The sequence below is a fragment of the Schistocerca americana genome, chromosome 1 (genome assembly GCF_021461395.2).
Source record: "Schistocerca americana isolate TAMUIC-IGC-003095 chromosome 1, iqSchAmer2.1, whole genome shotgun sequence".
Lineage (NCBI taxonomy): Eukaryota > Metazoa > Arthropoda > Insecta > Orthoptera > Acrididae > Schistocerca > Schistocerca americana.
The window spans coordinates 257,603,363-257,629,718 of NC_060119.1; the positions used below are offsets into that span (position 1 = coordinate 257,603,363).

The window sequence follows — 26,356 nt, forward strand, 5'->3', positions numbered from 1 at the left end:
AACTGTGTTTCTTGCACGTTATGCATGCGTTTTATATGTGACCGTGATATAAAAAATGTATGACAATATTTCTCTGTGTTTGACAATATATCTCTGAGCCTAAATACGCGTGCGTTTTCCACCTGCGCGACAAACACAGCTGTGGTCGCTCGAAAATTTTATCCCGTAGGCAACCTGGCGTCTTGCTTTCTCGCAATAAGGGAACAGCCCGTGAGCCGCCAGGCATGATTCTTTGTAGCTACACGAGATTATGGCACACAGTACAAGTCGGTGGCATACCAGTTGCGAAAGAGTGAACTATGTTACAATAATTTTATCTTGGAACTCTTCCATTTGGTCCGTGTTTGCATAGAAAAACAATATCAGAAATTGAGTCCCCATTGATGAAAAACACCTTGTTATTCATTTATTTCTTTATTCTCCCAAACTAGTTTCGGCGAAAAATATCACCATAATCAGTGGTTTTTTTTAATAAATAAGATTAAAAAACCGAAACTAGTTTGGGAGAATAAAGAAATAAACGAATAGCTAGGTTTTTTGCATCAAAGCGGACTCAATTTCTGATATTGTAGAACTACGTTACGCTTAGCAGTCGAAACGATGCCAAATTCAACGGGAGAGAATGACCACACAGACAGAACACGCATGAGAACATTAGAGATACATTCAACTTCGCAAGACAGATAAAATGTAAAGAGCACTGTGTCTTAGCTTCATATAAATGAAGGCAACGTAAAACAGAATTGCAAAAACAGCATTAAGTGCGCCGGGTTATCACAATTCAGACAAATAGCTGTCGACTTTAAGAGTGTTCCTGTTGTCAAAAGTCATTATCTCAGACAAGCTGCATCTACTATATCGTGATGCAAATGTCTGACAAAACACATAAGAGCATGGTAGAACATTATACACGAATTGTGCCAATTTTTAGTACAGAAAATGTGGTTTAATGACGTAGTGTTACACAGCAGAAATTTATCACGGCAAATGTAAAATTTTAACACGGTTGTCTCCAACCAGCACCAAACCAAAACAAGCAAGGCCAAATCCTTAGACGCAAAGAAAAAGACAAAATGAACTCAAAAATGTGACGTCAGCCAAGAAAAGACGTCACGTCATTTTAACAGCACAACCTGGTACACCAAGACAGAATAAAAGTTGCACAAGAACGCATAACAGCCTGCTGAAATGGCAAAAAAGCGACAAGCTGAAAGTGTTAAAGCCATTCTTACGAAACAGAAATAGATGGGGTTGCGGGTGGGGGTGGGGGTGGGGGAGGTTAAGACAGTTGATAGCCCGGAAAAGGTCATTACCGATCAGACACTACGTCATTACCTCAGACAAGCAGTAATAAATAGTCAGGCATCCGAGCTTTGACATCTTCATATTGCAGTACACCAGTTGTGAGCACAACTGTTCTTCTAAAGATTACTCCCGCCTAAGAGACTGTTATCCGTTGACCTGTTGTGCTGGGTTGCTGTGAGCTGCCGATCTCGCAACCACTGATGAGGAGACTTGGAGACTTCTACCTCCGGCTTGCTGAACCGAAAACCGAGAGTGTCCGGTGCACCGTCCATCAGTTAAGGTATTCTGCAGGCGCTTAAACCCTGATGCACCCAACTAGTACCTGAAAGTAGTAAACGGAATTCCTCGGTGGAAGGGCTATGTTACTGCTAACCTTCACACCATGCAAAGATGCTGAGAGAACCAGAGCACACCTCTTCTACGCGAGTGCTGTGGTAAAGCACAATAGCTGTCCTGGGTAGCAACGCCTACTGTACGGGCTAAGCCGATCGCCAACGAGGCCCACCGTTACCCTGACACCGTGTTTACGTGAGACGGACATAAGCGGGTGACGTTCTCTACAGATCGATGAGACAGCAGCAGCACATTCCAAGGCCGTGCGATTCACTGCCGCTGGCCTGAGCGCCACACCAGAGAAGAAGACACGATTGCAAACATTAAAGTGATATGGATATGAAGATCAAACAGTCATGGGGGACGGGAATGCAGTTGCAGGGGAAGGAGTAGAAGAAAAGATCACAGGAGAATATGGGCTTAGGACAAGGAATGAGAGAGGAGAAATATTAATTGAGTTCTGTAAGAAGTTTCAGGTAGGCGTACCAGGGAGCAGACATAGACTCAGATCACAATATAGTAGTGATGAAGAATATGCCGAAGTTTAAGACATTAGTCAGGAAGAATCAATACGCAAAAAAGTGGAATACGGAAGTACTAAGAAATGACGAGATACGGTTCAAGTTCTCTAGGGCTATGGATACAGCAATAAGGAATAGCTCAGTAAGCAGTACAGTTGAAGAAGAACGGAAATCTCTAAAAAGAGCCATCACAGAATTTGGGAAGGGAAACATAGGTACAAAGAAGATAAAAGCGAAGAAATCGTGTGTAACAAGAAATACTTCAATTGATCAATGAAAGGAGGAAGCACAAAAATATTCCGGGAAACTCAGGAATAGTGAAATACAAGTCGCTGAGGAATGAAATAAATAGGAAGTGCAGGGAAGCTAAGGCGAATGGCTGTAGGAGAAATGCGAAGAAATCTAAAAAGAAATGATAGGCGGAAGGACAGACCCAGCATACAGGAAAGTCAATACAACCTTAGGTGACATTAAAAGCAAAGGTGATAACATTAAGAGTGCAACGGGAATTTCACTGTTAAATGCAGAGGAGAGAGCGCATAGGTCGGAAAAGTACATTGAAAGCCTCTATGAGGGGGACTATTTGTCTGATGTGATGGAAGAAGAAACAGGAGTCGATTTAGAAGAGATAGGGGATCCAGTGTTAGAATCAGAATTTAAAAGTGCGTTGGAGGACTTAAGATCAAAAAAAGGTAGAAGAGAGAGATAACATTCCAGCAGAATTTCTAAAATCACTGGAGGAATTGCCAACAAAACGACTATTTACATTGATGTGTAGAATGTATGAGTCTGGCGACATACCATCTGACTTCCGGAAAAGCATCATTCACCCAATTCCGAAGACGGCAAGAGCTGACAAGTGGGAGAATTATCGCACAATCGGCTTAACAGCTCTCGCATCCAAGTTGCTTACAAGAATAATATACAGAAGAATGTAAAAGAAAATTGAGGATGCGCTAGACGACGATCAGTTTGGCTTTAGGAAAGGCAAAGGCGCGAGAGAGGCAGTTCTCAAGTTGCGGTTAATAATGGAAGCAAAACTAAAGAAAAATCAAGAAACGTTCATAGGATTTGTCAACCTGGAAAAAGCATTCGACAATATAAAATGGTCCGTAGCTCGTGGTCGTGTGGTAGCGTTCTTCCTTCCCGCGCCCGGGTTCCCGGGTTCGATTCCCGGCAGGGTCAGGGATTTTCTCTGCCTCGTGATGACTGGGTGTTGTGTGCTGTCCTTAGGTTAGTTAGGTTTAAGCAGTTCTGAGTTCTAGGGGACTGATGACCATAGACGTTAAGTCCCATAGTGCTCAGGGCCATTTTGAGCCAATATAAAATGGTGAAAGATGTTCGAAATTCTGAAAAAAAAAGTAGAGGTAAGCTATAGCAAGAGACGGGTAATATACAATATGTACAAGAACCAAGAGGGAATAGTGAGAGTGTACGACCAAGAACGAAGTGCTCGTATTAAAAAGGGTGCAAGGCAAGGATGTAGTTTTTGCCTCTACTTTTCGCGGCAGCAATGATAGAAATACAAGAAATGTTGAGGAGTGGAATTAAAATTCAAGGTGAAAGGCAATCAATTACACGATTCGCTGATGACATACCTATCCTGAGTGAAAGTGATCTAGAATTACGTGCTCTGCTGAACGAAATGGTCTAATGAGTACAGAGTATGGACTGAGAATAAATCGAAGAAAGACGAAAGTAATGAGAAGTAGTAGAAATGAGAACAGCGAGAAACTTAACATCAGGATTGATGGTCACGAAGTAGATGAAGTTAAGGAATTCTGCTACCTAGGCAGTAAAATAACCAATGACGGACGGAGCAAGGGGGACATCAAAAGCAGACTGGCAATGGCAAAAGGGCATTCCTGGCCAAGAGAAGTCTACTAATATAAAAAATCGGCCTTAATTTGAGGAAGAAAGCTGGCCGGTGTGGCCTTGCGGTTCTAAGCGCGTCAGTTTGGAACCGCGTGACCGCTACGGTCGCAGGTTCGAATCCTGCCTCGGGCATGGATGTGTATGATGTGCTTAGGTTAGTTAGGTTTAAGTAGTTCTAAGTTCTAGGGGACTGATGACCTCAGTAGTTAAGTCCCATAGTGCTCAGAGGCATCTGAACCATTTTTTTTAGGAAGAAATATTTGAGAATGTACGTCTGGAGTACAGCATTGTATGGAAGTGAAAGGTGGGCTGTGGGGAAACCGGAACTGAAGAGAATCGAATCATTTGAGGTGTGGTGCTACAGACGAATGTTTAAAATTAGGAGGACTGATAAGGTAAGGAACGAGGAGGTTCTTCGCAGAATGGAATACTGCTTTATCACTGAGTATATCATCTTGAGTGAAAATCGTATACTCAGTGATACAACAAAGTAGTAGGTTTTTACCAGAAATATTGACCCTTAGACAATGTGTCTAATAGTGTATTTTAAATACGACAGTATGCCATCTTAGGCACTATATAACATTAAACCACTTGATAACGGCACCTTAAAGCCGAAATCATGATCGTGTAAATATAACACTGCAAATAAAAAACAGTCTAATGGCGGTACTGACTTTACGGAAATATATTATGACTGTGGCCCCACATTATGAAAAAATTATTAAACGATGATAGGACATCTGTTAAGACATGAGGGAATGACTTCCACGGTAGAGGACACAAACTGTAGAGGAAGACAGAGATTGGAATGCATCCATAAAATAATTGTGGACGTAGGTTGTAAGTGCTACTCTGAGATGAAGAGGTTTGCACAGCAGAGGAATTCGTGGCGGGCTGTATCAAATCATTTAGAAGACTTATCACCCAAAAACAATTGTGATAAAGTCTTGTTTTGCTATTGTTGTACCATCAGCGCACAGCGCGCCGACCTTCCTGCTTCTATGCACTCCACGCTACATCATCTCGATATCGTAGCTGTCTCAACCTGAGCGCCTACAGCATCATTATGACCATTGACCTCTTCAAAAATACACATGGTTTTACATCAGCGAGCTGTTTTGTGCAGAACCTTAAAAAATACAGTGCAATCTTGCACATTCAGCGCTAAAGCGCAACATTATTTTAATTCTAAGCACTCGTGGTTAATTTTCTGCTTAAAATGTGGGCACAGTGGCTGCAGACTCCCTGGCGGTGCAAAGCCCTGCTGTGTGTTGTGTAGTTAATCGCCTCTGTGTTCAGAAATCGACCGTCACAGCTTGAACAGTTTTCATAAAAAGACACTTCGGCAGTGTGTTTATTTTTCATTTTTTTAATGATTAAGATATAGTTACTGAGTTCAGTGATATGTCTGTTTACATTACATGGAAACAATATCTTCATATGTTCGTATTACTAAGCCATTACCTGAAAATTTACAATTCAAACAACAATTTAAAAACAATATTTTCATTTGCATTAAATTTTGTTTTAATTCACATTATTTAACAATTGTATCTTATAATAGCAACAAAATAGTGAAAATTTCAAGTATTTAAATTCACAAATTCTATTTCAATTACTGTATTTGCTTTATTTGCGTTTGTACTTTATTACATCGAATAACGACATCTTTTCAATTCTGTGTTAGTAGCACAGCTGCTCCGTTCACAGACAGGTTCATAGAATAACACTGAGCCGCCAAACCCTAGTTCCCAGATTAAAATCAGTGAGCCAGGCTGGCTGACATAATACCATAATTTTTCGCTTCATATGCAAATATTATATGTTTTCCTCGGTCATTCTTTTTGTGTCATCCATTTGGGCGTTTAGCTGTAAATAATAGTAACATAGGCCAGAAATACTCTACTCAGCTGTCTTTGGGTACGATTTTCATATTCGAAAAATATATATATATATATATATATATATATATATATATATATATATATATATATGTATATATATATATATATATTTTAAGGTCAGGCGCGCGGGATAGCCGCGCGGTCTAGGGCGTCTTGTCACGGTCCGCGCGGCTCCCTCCGTCGGAGGTTCGAGTCCTCCCTCGGGCATGGTTGTGCGTGATGTCCATAGCGTAAGTTAGTTTAAGTTAAACTTCCTAGCAGATTAAAACTGTGTGCCGGGCCGAGACTCGAACTAGGGACCTTTGCCTTTCGTGGGCAAGTGCTCTACCATCTGAGCTACCCAAACACGACTCACGACCCGTCCTCACAGCTTCAATTCTGCCAGTACCTCGTCTCCTACTTTCCAAACTTCACAGAAGCTCTTCTGCGAACCTTTCAGAAGAACATTCTGGAAACACCCCAAAGGCTGAGGGTAAGCCATGTCTCCGCCACATCCTTTCTTCCAGGAGTGCTAGTTCTTCAAGGTTCACAGAAGAGCGTCTGTGAAGTTTGGCAAGTAGGAGACGAGGAACTGGCAGAATTGAAGCTGTGAGGAGAGGTCGTAAGTCGTGCTTACGTAGCTCAGATGGTAGAGCACTTGCCCGCGAAAGGCGAAGGTCCCGAGTTCGAGTCTCGGCCCGGGACAGGGTTTTAATCTGCCAGGAAGTTTCATATCAGCGCACACTCCGCTGCAGAGTGAAAGTCTAATTCTAGTTTAAGTTAGGTTAAGTAGTGTGTAAGCTTAGGGACCAATGATGCAAGAAGTTTGGTCCCATAAGATCTTACCACAAATTTACAATTTTTTTGTAAGGTCATAAATATAGACAACCGAATAGAGTATTTGAAAAGTATATTAGTACTCACCAGTTACTGAACAAAAATTTGTTCAGTTACGTAAAACGTTAATTAGGGCAACGAAGTTTGGCACCTTTTAAAATCCAAGGAGAAACTTAGATTTCTGCACATTTATCTGCTATAGTTGTTTTTTGTAATTTTTTAACAGGGTTTTTTTCGGGGTCTGTCGTTACACTATATAGTAACATATGTGAGATATCAGACACGTGGTGTAATTTGTGAAGAGAAATTATTCAGACGTCACTCATGGAAACATTGACTTATGGATAAAATTATAACGCTATGTTGACAGTACCTTAAAACTATCATGCACAGTATGCTTTTCACATAAGTTATCAGAATCAAACTCTGATACAGAAATATAAACTGATTCTGCGTATCCTCTGTCTACTACAATCGAGTGTAGGAGGACCTTATTGTTTTGTACACCAGCTGCATACTAAAAAGCACACAATGTTCCAAAACATGTAGGGGATGAGCAGAGGAGGATACTAACGTTGTGACAGGTGGCTGTCTGGTAAAGCAAGCCAGCGTTTACTCCAAGAACCAACCTCGTTACTAACCACAGAGAACTTACAATATTAACCTTACATGTTTCGGAAGTAAGAGAGTGGAGAAGTGTTGCTGGATCATCCTTCAAATTGCAAAGTATTTATTTCTAAACAATCACTAAGATACATCTTTTATCATGTGTTTGGTGTAGATGACAGTGATAAATGTATTTATGAAGTAGTGATTTCGTTATTGCTGACGAAGGATAAGAACTTAACCAGGTGCTTACTCCGAGTTCAATATCCTCTTGCGGCTTTAGTAATCGCCATCATCAAATCACTTGCACCCACTGCATGAGATACTCCGAAAATATTTGAGATTTCACTGTAGACAACAGTATACATTCTGGAGGTCAAGAGCTGTATGGAATCATATCTGCTTTTCCCAGTAATTTCACAAATATGAAAGTTTAATTCATCACTAGGAATCTACCCGTCTATCTTCGCGTCGAGTGCCGTCACATTGCGCCCTGGCTGTGCTGGTGAGTGTTTGGGAAGTGATAACAGATTACGAAAATAGAATGCGTGAGAACCGTTCTTCATTGTTACCCTTGACGGAACTCTGGTCATTTGCAATAAAACAAGGGTTCAATGAACCAGTGCATTGACTGATCAACGGAAGTATTGCGCCCTGGCTATGCTGGTGGGTGTTTGGGAAGTGATAACAGATTACGAAAATAGAATCCGTGAGAACCGTTCTTAATTGTTACCCTTGACAGAACTCTGGTCATTTCCAATATAACAAGGGCTCAATGAACCAATGCATAGACTGATCAACGGAAGAATTAGGTTACCCATGGATTGAAGAATGGTTTTCGCTTTATGTCACGGTCCTTGCTAACCAAAAGCATCGCTGCGACTCATATGGACAGGCAAGGGCCACAGGTGATAAAATTCACGTCTACTGCTTTATTTTATGTCTGGGTTTTTATCGAGGTGTTTTATATTCACGAAAATCAATGTATCGTCAGGTGTTGCCGATCGAGAAGTATCAAACAGCTCTGGGCCGAGTGCCGTTCCGCTTCATTGACTGTGAGCTATTCATCCAAATCTCTCCAGATGACTGCTGAGGTGTTTGCCCTAACAATACCGTGCCCGATGCTCCTCAAGTACTAATTAAAATGTAACACACTTTTTGTTTTAGCGATATCCAAACTAATCTAAGTGACGATTTCACCAATCTTCTTTGTTACATGATCGCCATTTTTTAATCTAGGGAGGTGCCGTCAGCACCTCTTTATCAAATATTCTACAATGATATCCCAAGAATTCCGTCACTCACAAGTCTTGAAACCTTGTGACAACAACCGAAACAGCACATTCATCGATATTTATACCACTCACTCGGAGAAGTATTTATGAAATATCAACATTATTTGTTGCCAACGTGTTAGATGACCTTAGAGCTTAGAAGTGGTTCGCCCTTTACAGAGAAAATTCTGTTTCTGTCGCATTGTATTTATAAATAACGCGCTGACCCGTCACGAGTATTGCGAAAGAAACTAGCACACTCGAAACAAGAGTTAATCTTTAAGTCCTCACTCAGAGGGGGGAAAGTTACGGGGTATAATACGGTAACGACTATGAATCCTCCTTTAAAATTCTCTATGGCAAAATTTAATGTGAGCGTTCTTATCAAGAAGTTTAAGAATCTTCACTAAAGCATGTAATAATAACACGAAGTTAACATGTGATTCGTAGGAAATAGCCGAGAAGATATCTTTATCTGAGATACCTCCGATAGATAATAAAAAGTTTTGTGAGGCTTGTTGACTGTTCTATAGCATTTTGATTTCTAGTGTCGCGTTTTCTTAAATGTAAAAATTTCAGGGGTATGCACTTAAGGTTCATCTCAGTTTCCTCGCCTTGTGAATGAAGCTGATCAAAAATATTTTACAAGCAATTCTTCATTCGATAGTCATGTAACTGAATTGAGTTCTGTAATAAATATTTTACAAGCAATTCTTCATTCGATAGTCATGTAACTGAATTGAGTTCTGTACTTTAGGGTGGTGCGTGATGTAAGCTTTTGACTTTAAGATGTCTGTTTTTTTATACACGCCGTCTCAGGCGTTCCACGGTCGTAAATAATGTAGTCATAGCACAGGCTACTTCAAACTGTACGTGAGACGTAAGTTTAAACAATTTCTGAAGATAGGTCATCTTGTGCTGTCACCGCCTCATCAGAAAAATAATTAATTTTCATAAGAAAATTACAGCATTCCAACCTTACAAATTAGCAGCGAGTCGTTCATGACCAATGAATACCCACTGCAGGAATCAAACTTTGGTATAATGGATGGATGTATTTAGTACAGTAATGCGATGAACCTGCAATAACCGTGAGATAATCGTATCCAAATCAGAAACTAACACCAATTAATTGAACAGATATAAAAAGTGTGACCAACCAGCATACCAATAACACAAACATGATGTTATTATTAAGAAGAATTGGTCAGATGAAAGTGTACAGTAACTAATCACATGGTGACCCTTTACTGCTAATTTCATTAACTGAAATACCTTGCCTGGCTGTATTCACTTGCTATATTTATTTACATATTACGTTTTACTATTTTGTCAAAATAGGTCATATCTAAGTAGTACTGCAAGATGGTTATTTCTTAAAGAGGTTATTGACTAAGTGTGTCAAAAGGTATCTTTTTATTGCATCATTCATGAGTGAGAGTTACTTGACAAAACGAGTACCCTGTATATCAGTTTTTGTCTTCTGAGTACATGTGAAATCGCAGTCATACTAAAATAGAGTATCTCGTCGAAACTCTGACAAATCATTTTCACGGAATGACATTTCTTTTAGAATAGTTGAGAACACTACTGTAACTTTGAGTTAAGTTGTGCTATTTCGGACACCAAGTAGTTTAGAGCATGCTGTCACATACATAAATAAGTGTTCATTTAATAACTAACAGCCCAGCTATTCAGAATGACACAGTTATTTTCTAACGCAGCTGACAGCGTATCCATCTCGATTCGGCGATCTTTCACCACAGCATAACATAGGAATACTACTTTTTCTCCAGTTCCTATTTACGATACAATCATTGAAAAATACATAGAGAAGATTAATAGCCCAATCTAATGAGTGTTTTACATTACCATTGTACACTAAAGTAAAATGGTAGCGGACTACTATACTGTACTTACACACGCAGGTACACAATTCACCTACTACTGAGATTTGTTCTGTCACCAGTTTTTATAGATGCTACGATCAAATTTTCTTTAATAGTCCTTAGTGTATAATAAAGTTGTATTCTGTTCAGAGTCTACTATGTGTTTTTTTTTCCACTCCGTTAACAGGCTGGCAATGACAGCCACAACTCTATTGCTGTGTCTGACTTCACATCACCTCTAGCTAAAGACCTCAAAAATGTCGCCAGCTGCATGCACATCGTTGAGGACGGAGAAACGGAAAATCACAGTGCAGGGAACAGGCAAATTTTGTAACCGAGAGAGTCCGATCTAAACTAATTGGCAACTGGCAGGTAGAGGGCTGGACTCCTCACGCCGCCGATACACCAATGGGAGGCTGGCATTGCCAGCTCCCCAGTGTTGCCACTTCCGCTGCATAAAGCATTGTACCTGCATACAAATCCTCAGTGAACCTTTGCACCAAGGTATTCTTATTAGGTGTAATTTAGCGTACGTGGTGATGTGAGATGAAAATAGTCGAAAGAGGAGCATAGTGGGGATACTGTAGAGTTCTGTATTAAGCATGAACTGCAAACTTTTTACGTCATTTTTGCAGGAGATAGAGACTTTAAACTCGGCACGTGTTACGGGTTAACTACTGTAGAAATTCAAAAAACGGCGTTTTACGGAACTTATGCGTATCAAAGACAATGCGATATGCAGTTCTGGAAAGGTCTACTGTTGAGCAAGGAATATTTGGTAATCACATAAAAAGTATTACAGCGAGTTTAGTAGCTTTCGAGATGAGACGTGATAAGCTTGGGGCTGTTTTCCGCACAGGAATATTTAGCCCATTTAAAAAAATTAGTTACACACATTATGAAACGAAATATAAATTGTCACATCGGCAGCAATCAGGCATTGAAATGAACTATAAGGCGACAAACGAAAACTTGTGTCAGACCGGGAGTCAAGCCCGGATTTCCTGGCTTACGAGAACGGTCGCCTGAACACTTTGGCTATCCGAGTACACTTCCCATATAACCGAAATTGCCAACTTGTCGCATACTACTTACGTAGTGCCCCAGTTCACCATACACATTGCTCACAGCCTCTCGCTGATACCCGCAAAAATTCGGGGGAGAGTGCATCCGCACGGAAACGATCTTAATGGCCATCAAGGCATACATGTTTATATATTAGTTGTGTCAGTTCTTTCGTACATGTTATATGTTCACAGATGTGTGATGTCTGTTCTTTCGGACATGCTCTACTTACATGTACTAATTAAAGGCAACAACAGAGTGTCGAAATTCTTAGAGACCTTCGCTCAAAGAAAAAGTTCAGGTTTTTACGTGAGGTTCGTTGTATGCAGGGGCTTTAAAGCGCCGTTCTGCCTCCATGGAGAGCGCAGCCATATGACGGCTGAATGCAGTCAGTACTCGTCGCTACAGTGTCACAACTTTGACTCTTAAACGCAGATGCCAACTAATTTAAACCGGATTAAAGGCCCATCACACTACGTCTCCTGACACCTGAGCTGTATGTTCTCAGTCACTCGTCGTTTAAACACATTATGTACAATAAGATATGGACGGAAGGTTCTGGACGTGTACCACTGAAGTCCACCAGGTGTCAGGTGTTTGATCCCGACGCGATGGTCGAGAGCGCCCGAGCGCGCCGCCTGTATTGTGCCAGGCGGCTGCCACGCCTCCGCCGGCAGCCCCGCCTACCGCAGCACCCTGGCGATGCCCAGCAGCGGCAGCGCGGGCTGCAGGCCCTGTCAGATGGTGGGCAGCCGACCGCCCACGCCACCCCCGCCGCCGCCCCCGGGCGCCGCAACGGCGCGCGGTTCCGGACTGATGCTGCCAGGTAGGTGCGGTAGCAGAGTCGTGGTACCGCCGTACGACGAGTTCTGAAGAGGAAAGGCGAGCGCTGTTACATTCACATTTTATCTAACATTATTGTCACTAACAGAGCAGTCGCTATAGCTGTAGAGCTATGTCTCCTCAATATGTTGTATGAAACATGTAATAAAATGCACTTTAAGGTAAAAAAACACATGCCCAGGAATTACCCGAATGGGATTGAAATCGGTAGATCTGATGTAAATGTACAGTGAAACAATCGATTACAATTTTAGAAATAAAAGAAATAAAAACTTTGAGGTCTGCCAATGACATTGCAATTCTGTCAGAGACAGCAAAGGACTTGGAGGAGCAGCTGAACGGAATGGACAGTGTCTTGAAAGCAGGATATAAGATGAACATCAACAAAAGCAAAACGAGGGTAATGGAATGTAGTCGAACTAAGTCGGGTGATGCTGCAGGAATTAGATTAGGAAATGAGACACTTGAAGTAGTAAAGGAGTTTTGCTATTTGGGGAGCAAAATAACTGATGATGGTCGAAGTAGAGAGGATATAAAAGGTAGACTGGCAATGGCAAGGAAAGTGTTTTTGAAGAAGAGAAATTTGTTAACGTCGAGTATACATTTAAGTGTCAGGAAGTCGTTTCTGAAAGTATTTGTATGGAGTGTAGCCGTGTATGGAAGTGAAACATGGACGATAAACAGTTTGGACAAGAAGAGAGTAGAAGCTATCCAAATGTGGTGCTACAGAAGAGTGCTGAAGATTAGATGGGTACATCACATGACTAATGAGGAGGTACTGAATAGGGAGAAGAAAGTTTCTGGCACAACTTGACAAGAAGAAGGGATCGATTGGTAGGACATGTTCTGAGGCATCAAGGGATCACAAATTTAGCATTGGAGGGCAGTGTGGAGGGTAAAAATCGCAGAGGGAGACCAACAGATGAATACACTAAGCAGATTCAGAAGGATGTAGGTAGCGGTAAGTACTTGGAGATGAATAAGCTTCCACAGGATAGGGTAGCATGGAGAGCTGCATCAAACCAGTCTCAGGACTGAAGACCACAACAACAACAATTTCAGAGAAACTGGATGATTTATTCAAGAGATAGAGATTCACAAAGTGAGCAAGTCAATAACGTGTTGATCCATCCATGGCAATTCAGCAAGCAGTTATTCTTCTTGGCTTTGATTTCATTGTTGGATGTCTTCCTGAGGGATATAACGCCAATTTCTGTGCAATTAGCGTGTTGGATCATCAGAATCCCGAGCTCTTTGGAGTGCCCAGCCCTTAACGCTCCACAAGTTCTCAGTTGGGGAGGGATTCAGCGACCTTTCTGGTCAAGGTAGGGTTAGGCAAGCACGAAGACAAGTGGTAGAAACACTCGCCATATCCGGGTGGGCATTGTTTTGCCGAAATGTAAGCCCAAGATTGCTTGGCGTAGAGGGCATCATAAAATATCGCCGACCTATCATGGTGCTATAGAAGTACTGCGGATGACAAAGGGGTCCTACTACGAAAAGAAATGGTACCCCAGACCATCATCCCTGGTTGTCGGGCCGTATGGTGGACCACAATCAGGTTGGTATCCCACCACTGTCTGGGGAGTCTCCAGATACGTCTTAGGCCTGAAATCTCATTGACTGTACTAGAATTGTCTTCAGTGATGAGTCTCGTTTCGAATTGAGCACCAATAACGACGAATATGTGTCTGCAGACGACACGATAGCCTTGGGATGCCACACGATTTGACAATGAATAGTGATGTTTTGGGATGCCGTTTCTTTTTTTCATCAAATCTCCTTCGATCGTCATCCTGGCACTCTTACAGCATAGCGGTACGTCGGAGACATCCTACGCCCCGTTTTCTTGCCTCTCATGGCAAGCCATCTTGGGCTTCCTTTCAGCAAGATAATGGTCGCCCGCACACAGTGAGAGTTCCATTACTTGCTTTCGTGCTTGCCAAACACTACATTGGCCAGAAAGATTGGCAGACCTTTTCCCAACTGATAACGTTTGCAGTATGGCAAGCAGGGCTCTCCAGTCAGGTCGGGATTTTGACGATCTAACACGCCGATGGACAGAATCTAGCACGATGCCCCTCAGGTAGACATCCAATAACTCTATCAATGGAAACCAAGCCGATTAACTGCTTTCATATTGGCCAGAATTGGACAAACGCGTTTTTGACTTAGCCAATTTGTAAATCTCTTTCTCTTGAATAAATTATCCCTTTTTTCTGAAATTGCAATCATCTGTTTGACTGTACATGTGCATCACATTTACCGACTCCCATCTCATTCGGATAGTTCCGTCGTGGTGCTTCGAGAATGAAAGCAATTTCGGATCGACTCCTCGCGGAGCAGAAACACAATTTCAGGAAAGCCAGGTCTTGCACCGGTTATTCGTCGCTAAACAAATACTGCACTGTTCGCCATTAAAGTTGCAACACAAGGACGGATAGCCAATAACGAAATTCTGATTATTGTCATCGTACAATATAGCAGGTAGAATACATGATTACTTTTATAGATGATTTTAGGGGGACACACGCTGCAAAACATAGCACAAGAGCTGTAAACCCTGGCAGCAACTGTGCAGATCGCCGCCACTATAGGGGCACCGTGGCACTTTATTTTCAGTTGATAATTTTCATTTCTAGTTGGCCTGAATGAACTCTTGTGCCCTACATGCCAGACAGAAGCATCCCCTCACCATTAAAGTTGTTTCTTCTGGCAAAGAACGCCGACAGGCGAAGTTAACCGCGTGGCTTCTGAACAACCGATGAAGTAAGCAGGACGCGACCAGAGCGTCAGATGAGAGATGGACGCTCTCTCTGGTCCTGACCCTCCTTGAAGGTTGCCCTCTCTCCTTACCTCTCCGTCTTGGTGGTACTTGGACTGATCCGTTGCCTAGCGAAACCCAATATCACCCTCCTGATCAGTTCATTGATCTCCAGTACCAGGGTGCGCTCCACTGTTTGTGTACACGGCAATATACTGCGCATTTTATCTTGAATCCTTTCTTTTCTGATGCTCATTTCCTAACATATATTCCAGACACAACAGCAATACTTTTAACACACTTGATATCGGATGGAAGTTACAGGTACTTAATTACATGCTGCTTCAGCTCTATGCCAGGCTTCGTCAGTCAAAATGTCTGGTGAGTGTCAGCATGCCAGTCTCTCAGCAACACATGAATATACAGGGTGTTACAAAAAGGTACGACCGAACTTTCAGGAAACATTCCTCACATACAAATAAAGAAAAGATGTTATGTGGACATGTGTCCGGAAACGCTCAATTTCCATGTTAGAACTCGTTATAGTTTCGTCAGTATGTACTGTACTTCCTCGATTCACAGTCAGTTGGCCCAACTGAAGGAAGGTAATGTTGACCTTGGTGCTTGTGTCATAGAACACAGATTTTGTGTGAACGTTTGGGCAGGCATTGTTGGTGATGTCTTGATTGGGCCCCATGTTCTTCCACCTACGCTCAATGGAGCACGTTAGATAGATTTCATACGGGATACTCTACCTGTGCTGCTAGAACATGTGCCTTTACAAGTACGACACAACATGTGGTTCATGCACGATGGAGCTCCTGCACATTTCAGTCGAAGTGTTCGTACGCTTCTCAACAACAGATTCGGTGACCGATGGATTGGTAGAGGCGGACCAATTCCATGGCCTCCACGCTCTCCTGACCTCAACCCTCTTGACTTTCGTTTATGGGGGCATTTGAAAGCTCTTGTCTGCGCAACCCCGGTACCAAATGTAGAGACTCTTCGTGCTCGTATTGCGGACGGCTGTGATACAATACGCCATTCTCCAGGGCTGCATCAGCGCATCAGGGATTCCATGCGACGGAGAGTGGATGCACGTATCCTCGCTAAATGAGGACATTTTGAACATTTCCTGTAACAATGTGTTTGAAGTCACGCTGGTACGTTGTGTTGCTGTGTGTTTCCATTCCATGATTAAAGTAATTTGAAGAGAAGTAATACGAGTAAAATGTGCTCTAACATGGAAAGTGAGCGCTTCCGGACACAAGTCCACATAACATATTTTCTTTCTTTGTGGGTGAGGAATGTTTCCTGAAAGTTTGGCCGTACCTTTTTGTAACACCCTGTATGTTTTCAGGGGGTCAGAGACATCAGGAACATGTTGGCCACGGAAACAATCAAACCCTTTCCGTATCGAGGTTAGACGTGGTTAGAATGAAAGTAGGGCTACTCATTGAGATCCAATGTGGGCTGTAATTATTGTATGGCAGCGATCTTGATAGATATCCTTTTGCTTTAACGCGGACCGATTTATGCTGGAAAAATAATTAGTTCATATTTTGACGACCAGGTGCAAATCTGGAGCTGCGACTGCAAGAAAGATGTATAGAAATGTTTCCATAAAATGTTTCCAATCATAAGGGATTAGGAGAAGGCCATGGGCAGAAAAGGTCAAACAAGTGAAAAAGGCATAATGTTGACTTTATTATTAGCCGCTGCTTACACAGTTCGTTCAGTATGAGCATCGGAGACGTTGACGAGATGCTGCACCCATAAAACAACGTGATCATGAGCTGCTCGTAGCAGTTCCGTTGGAATCTGAGCGACGAGTTCCCTGTATACTGGCCTTCCGAGCAGGTAGATACGGAACTCGTCTCTTGAAAACCAGTTCTGTTGGGTATTCCCAGAGCCAAAGTCTCATAAATTCAAATAAGATGATCCTGCAGAGCCATGCATCTGGAAAACCTCTGGAGAGAACACGTTTATGGAGCGCTGAATAAAGCAGGTCTTTCACTGGGCGAGCGACATGATGTAATGCCCCTTACTGCATGAAAACATTGGTTTCCACACAGTTTCCCTCTTCCAAGTCAGGAATCACAAGCTGTACAAGAAGTTCTCGGTAACATGCAGACCCCACGGTATACATGGCAGGCTCTATGCGAGTATTCTCTTCAAAGAAGAACGGGGAGACAATAAATCGTGCACAAAATGCAGTTTGATAGCACTCCAATTTCGGCGGTTGTGTGTATTCACTACTCCCTCTCTCCATTCGAACAGGCCTCGAAAGATCCGACGGTACCGAATGTCAGCCATGTCATTCTGAGTCCATAGGCATTACTGGATGTGGATATGGAGGAGCATATGTCAGCACATCACTCTCCATTCACTGCAACCTGCAATGCAAAATATGCCTCGTCACTCAATAGAATATTTTCTGGTCACATGCAATCAACATCCGTCCATGCCAGAAATCGAAGAGTAAATTCAGAACATCCGTGCGGATCATAAGGTTCAGTTGCTGCACTGTCTAGATCTTGTACCCGTACAATATCTAGACAGCACTGAAATCTGCAACTATTGTTCGAAAATGTTGCACTTCCGTCACGTTGAATGATTCTCTTAAGTCGTCGTAGGTCCCGTTCTTTTTCCGGCACATCGATGTTGAAGATTTGATATTTTGCCAGATTACTGATATTCAAGCTACACTCATGAAAAAGTTGTAACAGAAAATTCCCACTTCATCGCTCGTGCGCTGACTATAAGACCACGTTCGAACTCACTTAAATCTTGATAACCTGCCGTTGTAGCAGCAGTAACCGAACTAACACATGTGCCATACACTTTTCTTATTTAGGCGTTGGCGCCCGCATCGCCGTGTTCTGCCAGTTTACATAACTCTGTATTTGAATCCGCATGCTTATACCAATTTCTTTGGCGGCTCAGCGTAATATGAAGAAGGCATAATGTCGACGTAAGTGTCAGATACGATTAAGTATCTGAACTGCATAACGCACCGGAAATTTTGTCAGCTATATCTGTATTACTGACTTCCGAAATTTGTTTAAGAACTGACTTACCAAAATTTCATTTGACGCAATATGCAGATTTGCAGATTACGTAGATTTGAAGGATTAGATAGTATATTTCCTTATTAATAACTTACAACCAAAATTTCCATGTGAATATGTGGTTGTCGAACGTGAGTTTCGTTCTAAGTGCTATCCCGCAATCCCTGAAAACTCGAAATGTGTACTACTGTTTTACATCCCAGTTGCTCCTGTCACCAACATATTGTTCTGTAGAACCCGTGCCTTATTTTATCCTTGCAACATTAGTTTCTTAATGTCATCAACAGATGTCTGCACTGTAGGAAACATGCACTTCACTTCAAAACACGATAACTGTTCATTGTGTGACACAACAGAGAGGTAAATTAATTATTTCCCACATCCATGTTGCTTCTCAAATGACACAATATTGTTTCCATCTGTTTTGCACATTAATTGTGCATTTAAAGCGTCACAATATTCTAAAACATCTGCAAAACTACGCTTATGAGGCAAGCATGTAAGCAAATTCACAGTCTGAATGTAACTAATTAGGCCAACTCTTGGTGTAACTCACAATGACTTATATCTTCTCATTAAACATTTGTGAATTTAAACTGTTCTCAACCACCATTTCAGGAGGGACAAAGATTAAGAATCACTTCATACACAAGAGACATATAATTAATGATACCGATTGACACTTATTATTGCAAATTACACAGGCATACTGGAAACTATGTACAATAATAACTTCCGACGACGTTTGCAATCAAAATTATGGTGACAAGCCTCTCTGTATTTCCTATATTATTTTCCACATTTATGATGTCACACTATTCTAAAATATCAGCAAAATATATCAGCAATGTAAAAAGAGTGATGCTTACATCTGTTATCTCGGCAATTTTCAGGTTAAGTACAAGGAAAAAAGCTATTAGGCTGAAATTATTTACTTTATAATATTGTAAAATTTGTCAGAAAACGTAATTTTTATGCTGTAACAGAATCTAAGTGCATCTAACAGCGTATTCAATCAGATAATGTGTATACTGGTATGGCCTAATTTTCCTGTCGTTAGTCAAAAGATAAGAAAGGCGAGGGGGTAGGAGCGAATATAATGTACCACAAGAATAACTGCAATCGATGACATGCATTACAAACAAACTTCGGCTGCGTTTGCGGAAAGAATTGCTCGAGTAAATAAAACCTGTAACAAACTAAACAAACAACTAATTAAAGTGTCACAGCACACACACACACACACACACACACACACACACACACACACACAATATTTTTTTATAGAAGGAAGGAATAAGTTATTCGATTTTAGAAGGCAGTAAGGTACTTTATTGCAATGTATCACCTGAACTGCAGAAAGGCAGCGACAGTTTACATACACCCAACCACACACACACACACACACACACACACACACACACACACACACACACATGCGCACACACTCGCGACCGAAGATGGTAACAGAGAGATATGTGACTTTTCCAAAGACAATGTCAGAGTCGATATTTCTGAAATAAATAAAATTACTTGTCACTTATTGTGAAACGTCTTACACTTTGCAAACACAACGAGGCTCCAAAAATTAAATAACTCAGCATCATAGTGTCTCTATAACTTATTAAAAGCCATGCTTATCATAAAATATACAATTTCTCTATGAAAATTTCAGCAAGAAAGATAAATATTTGTTATATGTAATATTTTCGAGACCTTACAACCACAAAGCATAAAATTAAATATTGCCGCACATAAATCGTCTGTATTACTTAATAAATCATAGGTTATCAGATACTAGTAACTCTATAACATTAAATTATATAAATACGTAAAAATTGGCCTCATATAGGTAAGAAATGAGGGTTATTATACTTTCAACTATCTCTTTTGACTATTTTCCAAGCTCGCCCAAATATCCACATCCCATATATGCAGATCACCGTAACCAGAATGGACAATGTTGAAGTTCCATACCTCATAATATTTACAACCAGTCTGTTTACGGGACAGCAATCTTATGGTGATGTTATTGAGGTCAACTGCTCAGTGATTGGAGTTTTTCTGGAAATCACCTTATGTTATGGTACATTGCAGTAGGAGGTGCCTTGTATATTGCATATTGCTGTGGCATCTGTGCGGACTGTGCGTACCGTATCATGCAGGTGAAACACGTAGACGTGCTGATTAGCAGTGCCGACTAGAGGTCACCTCACCTTCCTTTGCAGCTCTGGGAGGAATGTCTGTAGACTATATCTAATGACAGAATGGCGCTGGTTACACTATTTCCCATTACAATATGTATTTATGCAATTTTAACGTCTGCATTACTGATTAAAATGCATGCTTACCGTAATATAAGCAAGACCTCTACGAAAATTCAACTAAAATAAAATTGCATAATGTCTAAGATTACTTACACATTGCAGGAACAATGAGGCTCAAATTAAATATTGCCACATCTAAAGTGTCTGTATGGCTTATCAAAATACAACACAGCCTGCATGCTTATGGTAATATGTAAGACCTGTATGAAAATTAGATAAACTGAAGTTGTTTATATATAAGATTTCACACTCTCTGCAAGCACACTGAGGCATCAGGTACATGTAACAGCTAATACTGAATACCTAACGGCTAACGCCTAATGCCTAATGCGTAGTTCCCAATGCATAACCCCTAATGTAAGACATTTTCTGTAAGCACGCCATTGCATGACCACCTGCAATTGGTGTAAGTGCTAAAGAAATGGCACAACACGAAATAGAGAACATAACGATGTTACGATGTAAGCACACCCACTTTTTCCCGTAGATATTTGCAATAACTTTTACTGACGTTTCTTTCCTCCAAATACCCCCACGTTTCCATTGTAAGATAAATGAAAACATCCTTGCCGATTTTTAAATGACTAACAGGTAGCACAGTGCGATATTTTAATAAATACACCGATAACACACACTGAAACAAGCAACACAGAATGATAACATTTATTTACAGATGAAAACCATAGGATAGATAATTATTGTACTTTTTAGAAATGATTTACATAGCTTCCTTGCCGATTTTTTCCAATATTCCTCTTGCCGTCTCCCATATAGGAGAAACTGTTGCTTTAACTTGGAAGGCGTGTCTCACAGTGACTAATTTGTAGGATTTACTACGTTAACAATAGTGTTTACTAAACTTATGGGGTCCTGCACAAGGTTAAAACAGGTGATCCCTTCTGTTCCCAGCTAGAAGATTCAAAAGTACTCTTTATTTTGATTTCCAATGCTATGGGATGTTCTATCCCAATACAGACGTATGAACTGCAACTATGGTTCTGGCAGCATTAAACCAAGGCTAAGTGCACGAGGTAGAGGCCTGTGTGTATCTGCTAGTGCAGTGGCAGCCTGCATCACAGAACACTGCAACAGCTATTCGGCATTTTTGCTGCGACATAATGCCATGTGCACAAGTTAAGGGTACGCCAAGCAGAAATAAAGAGCTGTTTTCTGTTTATTAATGTATATGCCCCATATAATAAAGATTTTGCACAAGAATATTTCTTTTCGTATTCTCTACCCTAACAAAAAGCTCGTAAACATGTCTCCTGTTAAAGATAATCTATATTTGGGTGACCTTGGAAAATTGCCAAACCGAGGTAGCTCAAAATATAGTAACCCTTGTTTTTTACTTATATGAGACTATGTGCCCAAGTAAAGCCAATTTTTATGTATTTTGATTTAATGAAATCTAATTACCATTGCCTGTTAATGTACAGTTTACTTACGTAATACAGATGATTTAGTTATTCAAATATTTAATTTGACGCCTCACTGTGCTTACAAAGTGTGCAAAATCTCAAACGTAATACTTTTTTTTGCAGCAATTTTCGTAGAGGCCTGGCAGATATTTCCATAATAGTTCTTTTTAATAAGTTATACAGACAGTTTAGACTCTGAAATATTCAACTTTTGGAATTTCATTGGGTTTGCAGAGCACTGTGAAACATATCCCAATAAATAGTAAGTAATTTTATTTATCTCCGAGATATATCGACTCTGACACTGTCTTTGGAAATCTCACACCTCATAGTGTTACTGTCTTTGGTCATCTTTCTCATTATCGTTTGATTATAAACAGTCCATGTCATTCTGCAGTTTAAATGATTTGTCATAAAAAAGCACCTTATTCTCTCGTAAAATCGAGCACCTTATTCCTTCCTTCCCTAATACCTGAGGTGGTACTTTAATTAGTTATTGGTGTAGCTGGTTACAGATTTTAATTTCGTGAGGCAGAAGTTTTTTGTAGTACTTGTCATCGATTGTATTTTTTCTTGTAGTGCATTATCTTGGTCCTCATCCTCCTCTTATGCTGATGATGAACGAAAAAAATGCTAGGTGTTGACAGTAAAGGCATTGTCAGACTGATTACACTTTACATATTTACATACCGTTGCAACATTACTTTTTCTGATGCATTTTAGAATGTTGTGAGACCATAGATGTGATAACTCCGTTAATTTAATCCACACATCGCTTCTTTTGTGCTTAACCTCAACTAGAAGTATAATCACTTTTGCAATATTTGTTATCAACTGTATTTTTCTAGTGATATGCGTCCTTCACTCTCCCCTTCCCCCCGAAACACACTTGAGAGTTCACAATAAAGACGAGATATGTGTGAAAAAAATAATTTTGATGTAAACACAGTGTGATAATCCACATAAAAATCGCATATTTTTTACCGATTGAATGTACACTTAATGTATTTAGATAATGCAACATCCTAACAATTAAATTCTCTGACGCAGTTCGGAGTATTGTGACATTACAAATGTGGTAAAGAAACAGACTTGAGCCTTACAGCGTTTTTTGTTACAGCTAACTTCACCTATTTCCTAGATAATTGGTGTAAACATTGAATTTTTTACGTTGCTGAAATATTTTGTAGACTTTTAGAAGACTGTGACATCATAGATGTGGAAAGTAACATAGGAAATACAATCTGTAAGGTTTTAGAGAGCCTTGGAACCGTTGTTCTGATTGCAAACTTCGTCAAAAGCTGTTATTGTACATAGCATCCAGCACAGGCGTCATTTGTAATAATAATAGTAACTGGTAATCAGTACCATTGATTAAATTTTGCCGGCCGAAGTGGCCGTGCAGTTAAAGGCGCTGCAGTCTGGAACCGCAAGACCGCTACGGTCGCAGGTTCGAATCCTGCCTCGGGCATGGATGTTTGTGATGTCCTTAGGTTAGTTAGGTTTAACTAGTTCTAAGTTCTAGGGGACTAATGACCTCAGCAGTTGAGTCCCATAGTGCTCAGAGCCATTTGAACCATTTTTTTGATTAAATTTTTCTGTCGTATAAAACGGTGCTTGAGAACAATTAAAATGAGAATCTGTTTAATTTAAGGGTCGTTGTGACGCACATTAAGAGTAAGCCCAACTAGTTATGTTCAGAATGTCAATTTGCTTGTTTGCTCTTCTCTTTAATGCAGTATTTTAGCTGATGCGTATCTTTCTGCAGTTATAAGCCTGTTCAGGTCAGTTTTACTACATCGATTCCAAAATGTCAACTGTTGCTAGTTATGGAAAACTAGCATTAGACACATAATTTAGAATTCTGTACGCTAATTTGGCGACTATGTGTGTATGTGGAAATAACATTACGAAACTTGCACCTTCCTTGGACTTCAGACCTATATTTGCAGACACAGTTCATGTGGAGAATAGTTGGAAAGAATATTGTGGCATTTGAGAAGCATCTTTAATCTATGACTCTGTTGCAGCTTAAACGAAGCGTTGTACACTGAATGAGCAATTACCGTTTCTATCACTGCAATGGACATTACTACAGTGCAACCATCTGTTGGTAACAGTAAGAAACTTATTGTGCAACAAACGAACAATGCGTGTTCCCTGCAGTATAGCGATCTGTTGATGTCGGTAAGAAACACATGGTGCAAAGATTGAACTCAGCTCACTTTATACAGCACAGCCATCTCATGGCGACAGAAGCAACTTTGATGTAAAATTGCTGTTGGCCGTATTTCGTTTTTTCAGAATTTGTAGTTTGCAGTTTGTTTTATAAACAAGTGTCGGTTAATGTGACTGCTGAGCAAATAAACGAACTTCTGGAAATGAGTAATGGAAACATAGTTGACAAAATTTTCGATTTAACACAATTCAGATACTTTATCGTATAACATTTACATCAGCACTATGTGTTTCACATATTAAATTTATCTCGTGACGTCACTAGATGACAGCTTCTCTACAATGCAGTGGCGGTAAACTGCATTGCATACAATTGGGTGCCTAGCATTGGTGTGGATTGGAAGATAATCTGTAATATGACAGCAAAGGTCGTTTGAAGGTTGGCTTGACACTGGCAGCTACCCACTACTGACTAAACTAAACCTATGTCTTTCAAATGTAAATATTCAGTTAGGTCAAAGATAACAAAGAAAGACAAGAACAAATAATAGTTTAAAGTATTGAAGCCCCCCAATTTCTTAGAATGAGGATGAAATTTGGAACAAATTAAACTATTACGAGCAGATCTATGTGATCGTTATAGAACTCTCAAGAAAGGAAGTCACAAAAAAATTGTATTAAAATTTTACAAAATATTAGCTGCACCTGTTCTCATTTACGAAAGTGAACGTTAACATCACAGGAAAGCAAGAACACTAAAAACTGAACCAGCAGAAATGAGATTTTTAACATTATCACAGAACATACTCCTACTTTTTCAGGCACATCCACAGCACAGAGAGAAGACAGCGTTCTGCAACTTGAGTTCCGAGAATGAAAAGAAGATCATCAGAGCCATTGGACAGAAGATACCAAACGAATAGTCTCTTCAGACTGGATGGAATGGCATGTGGAATCCGCTCCGCTGACATCCAACTGACTGAGCATGTTTGTGACCAGTTGAAAATTTATGGCTATCGCTGCAGGAACCCTCGTCTCAATCTGGAGGACCTCAAGAGAGCCACTGTCAAAGAGTGGGACACAGATGACAAGTGAGTAGCTGCGTCTCACTCGCACTGTGGACAGTGTGCCAGGGAAGGTCCACGTTTGAAGCACATGGTGGAGCAAAGATGTGCAAAGACGTGCACTTTCGGACAGACTGACAAATTTTTTTGTTTCTTTTTGTTTCATAATCACTGTAAATTGAAAACACAACGATACAGTCGTAAATAGAAACAGCTAGATTTAAATGAACTGCTAAGAATCACTACAGGTCTTATATCAACATATTAATAACTAAACAATTTTCTTTGTGTTATAGGCCATTGAATACGCCTAACATGGATAAGGCAAACATGTTTGGTGCGCCTAAATAAATTCATTCGAAAAAGATGGAATTTTCCTCATCTACTGCATAAAGAAAAATTGAAGTAGCAAATGGGGGAAAATGGCGACCAATATTAACAATACAACAGGTTAATCTAGCCATACACGTATTCGAAAGATCTGCGGTTTTGAGCAGTTCACAATAGCTTTACAACTGATATACTTAAGTAAAAAGTTCAAGTCCTTTTACTTATTGCGATTGTAGCCAGGAATGAAAAATGATGATAAAATTTCTAGCATTTTACAAGAACTGGAGACCAATAATTGAGATGCATGTCTGGTACTGAACTATATGTAATAGAAAAATTGATTTCTACCTTGAAAGTTCGTAGGTACCTTAGTGAAGTAATAGCCCAATCCTCAGTAGCGAACGCAGATGACAACCTTCCCAAGCCCTCGGGTTCACTTTCATTGACATGCAACTCCTGCCTCAAAAGTAAATCATCAGAGCCAGTTATGCACACACCCGCTTAACTTAAATCAGATCAGCAACTAGAAAGACAATAAACTCTTCTAGAAGTCAAACGTAATCAACATGCAAGAACTTTTTTTTTGTGTTTAAGAACACACAGTGAGAAATATCGTTCATCTTTCACTGAATAAATCATTCATTTGTTAAGAATGTGTTATTTCTCACTTGCATATATGCCAGTGATTCCTAAAGTGGTCTATATAGGCCCCAAGGAGCCGACTCCAACTTGTAATGAGTCCGTGTCAGCTAGAAAACAATTTGTGA

General features: G+C 40.5%; 1 protein-coding gene across 1 annotated transcript in view; it reads right to left on the reverse strand.

Annotated features, from left to right (window-relative positions):
* Positions 1-12,328: 12,328 nt before the first annotated feature.
* Positions 12,329-26,356, reverse strand: part of LOC124624022 (cyclin-dependent kinase-like 4) — a 237,731-nt gene continuing 223,703 nt past the window's right edge. Inside the window, exon 8 of the mRNA XM_047149083.1 lies at positions 12,329-12,460. Within this exon, the coding sequence (XP_047005039.1) occupies positions 12,329-12,460 (132 nt within the window). The remainder of the gene's footprint in view (positions 12,461-26,356) is intronic.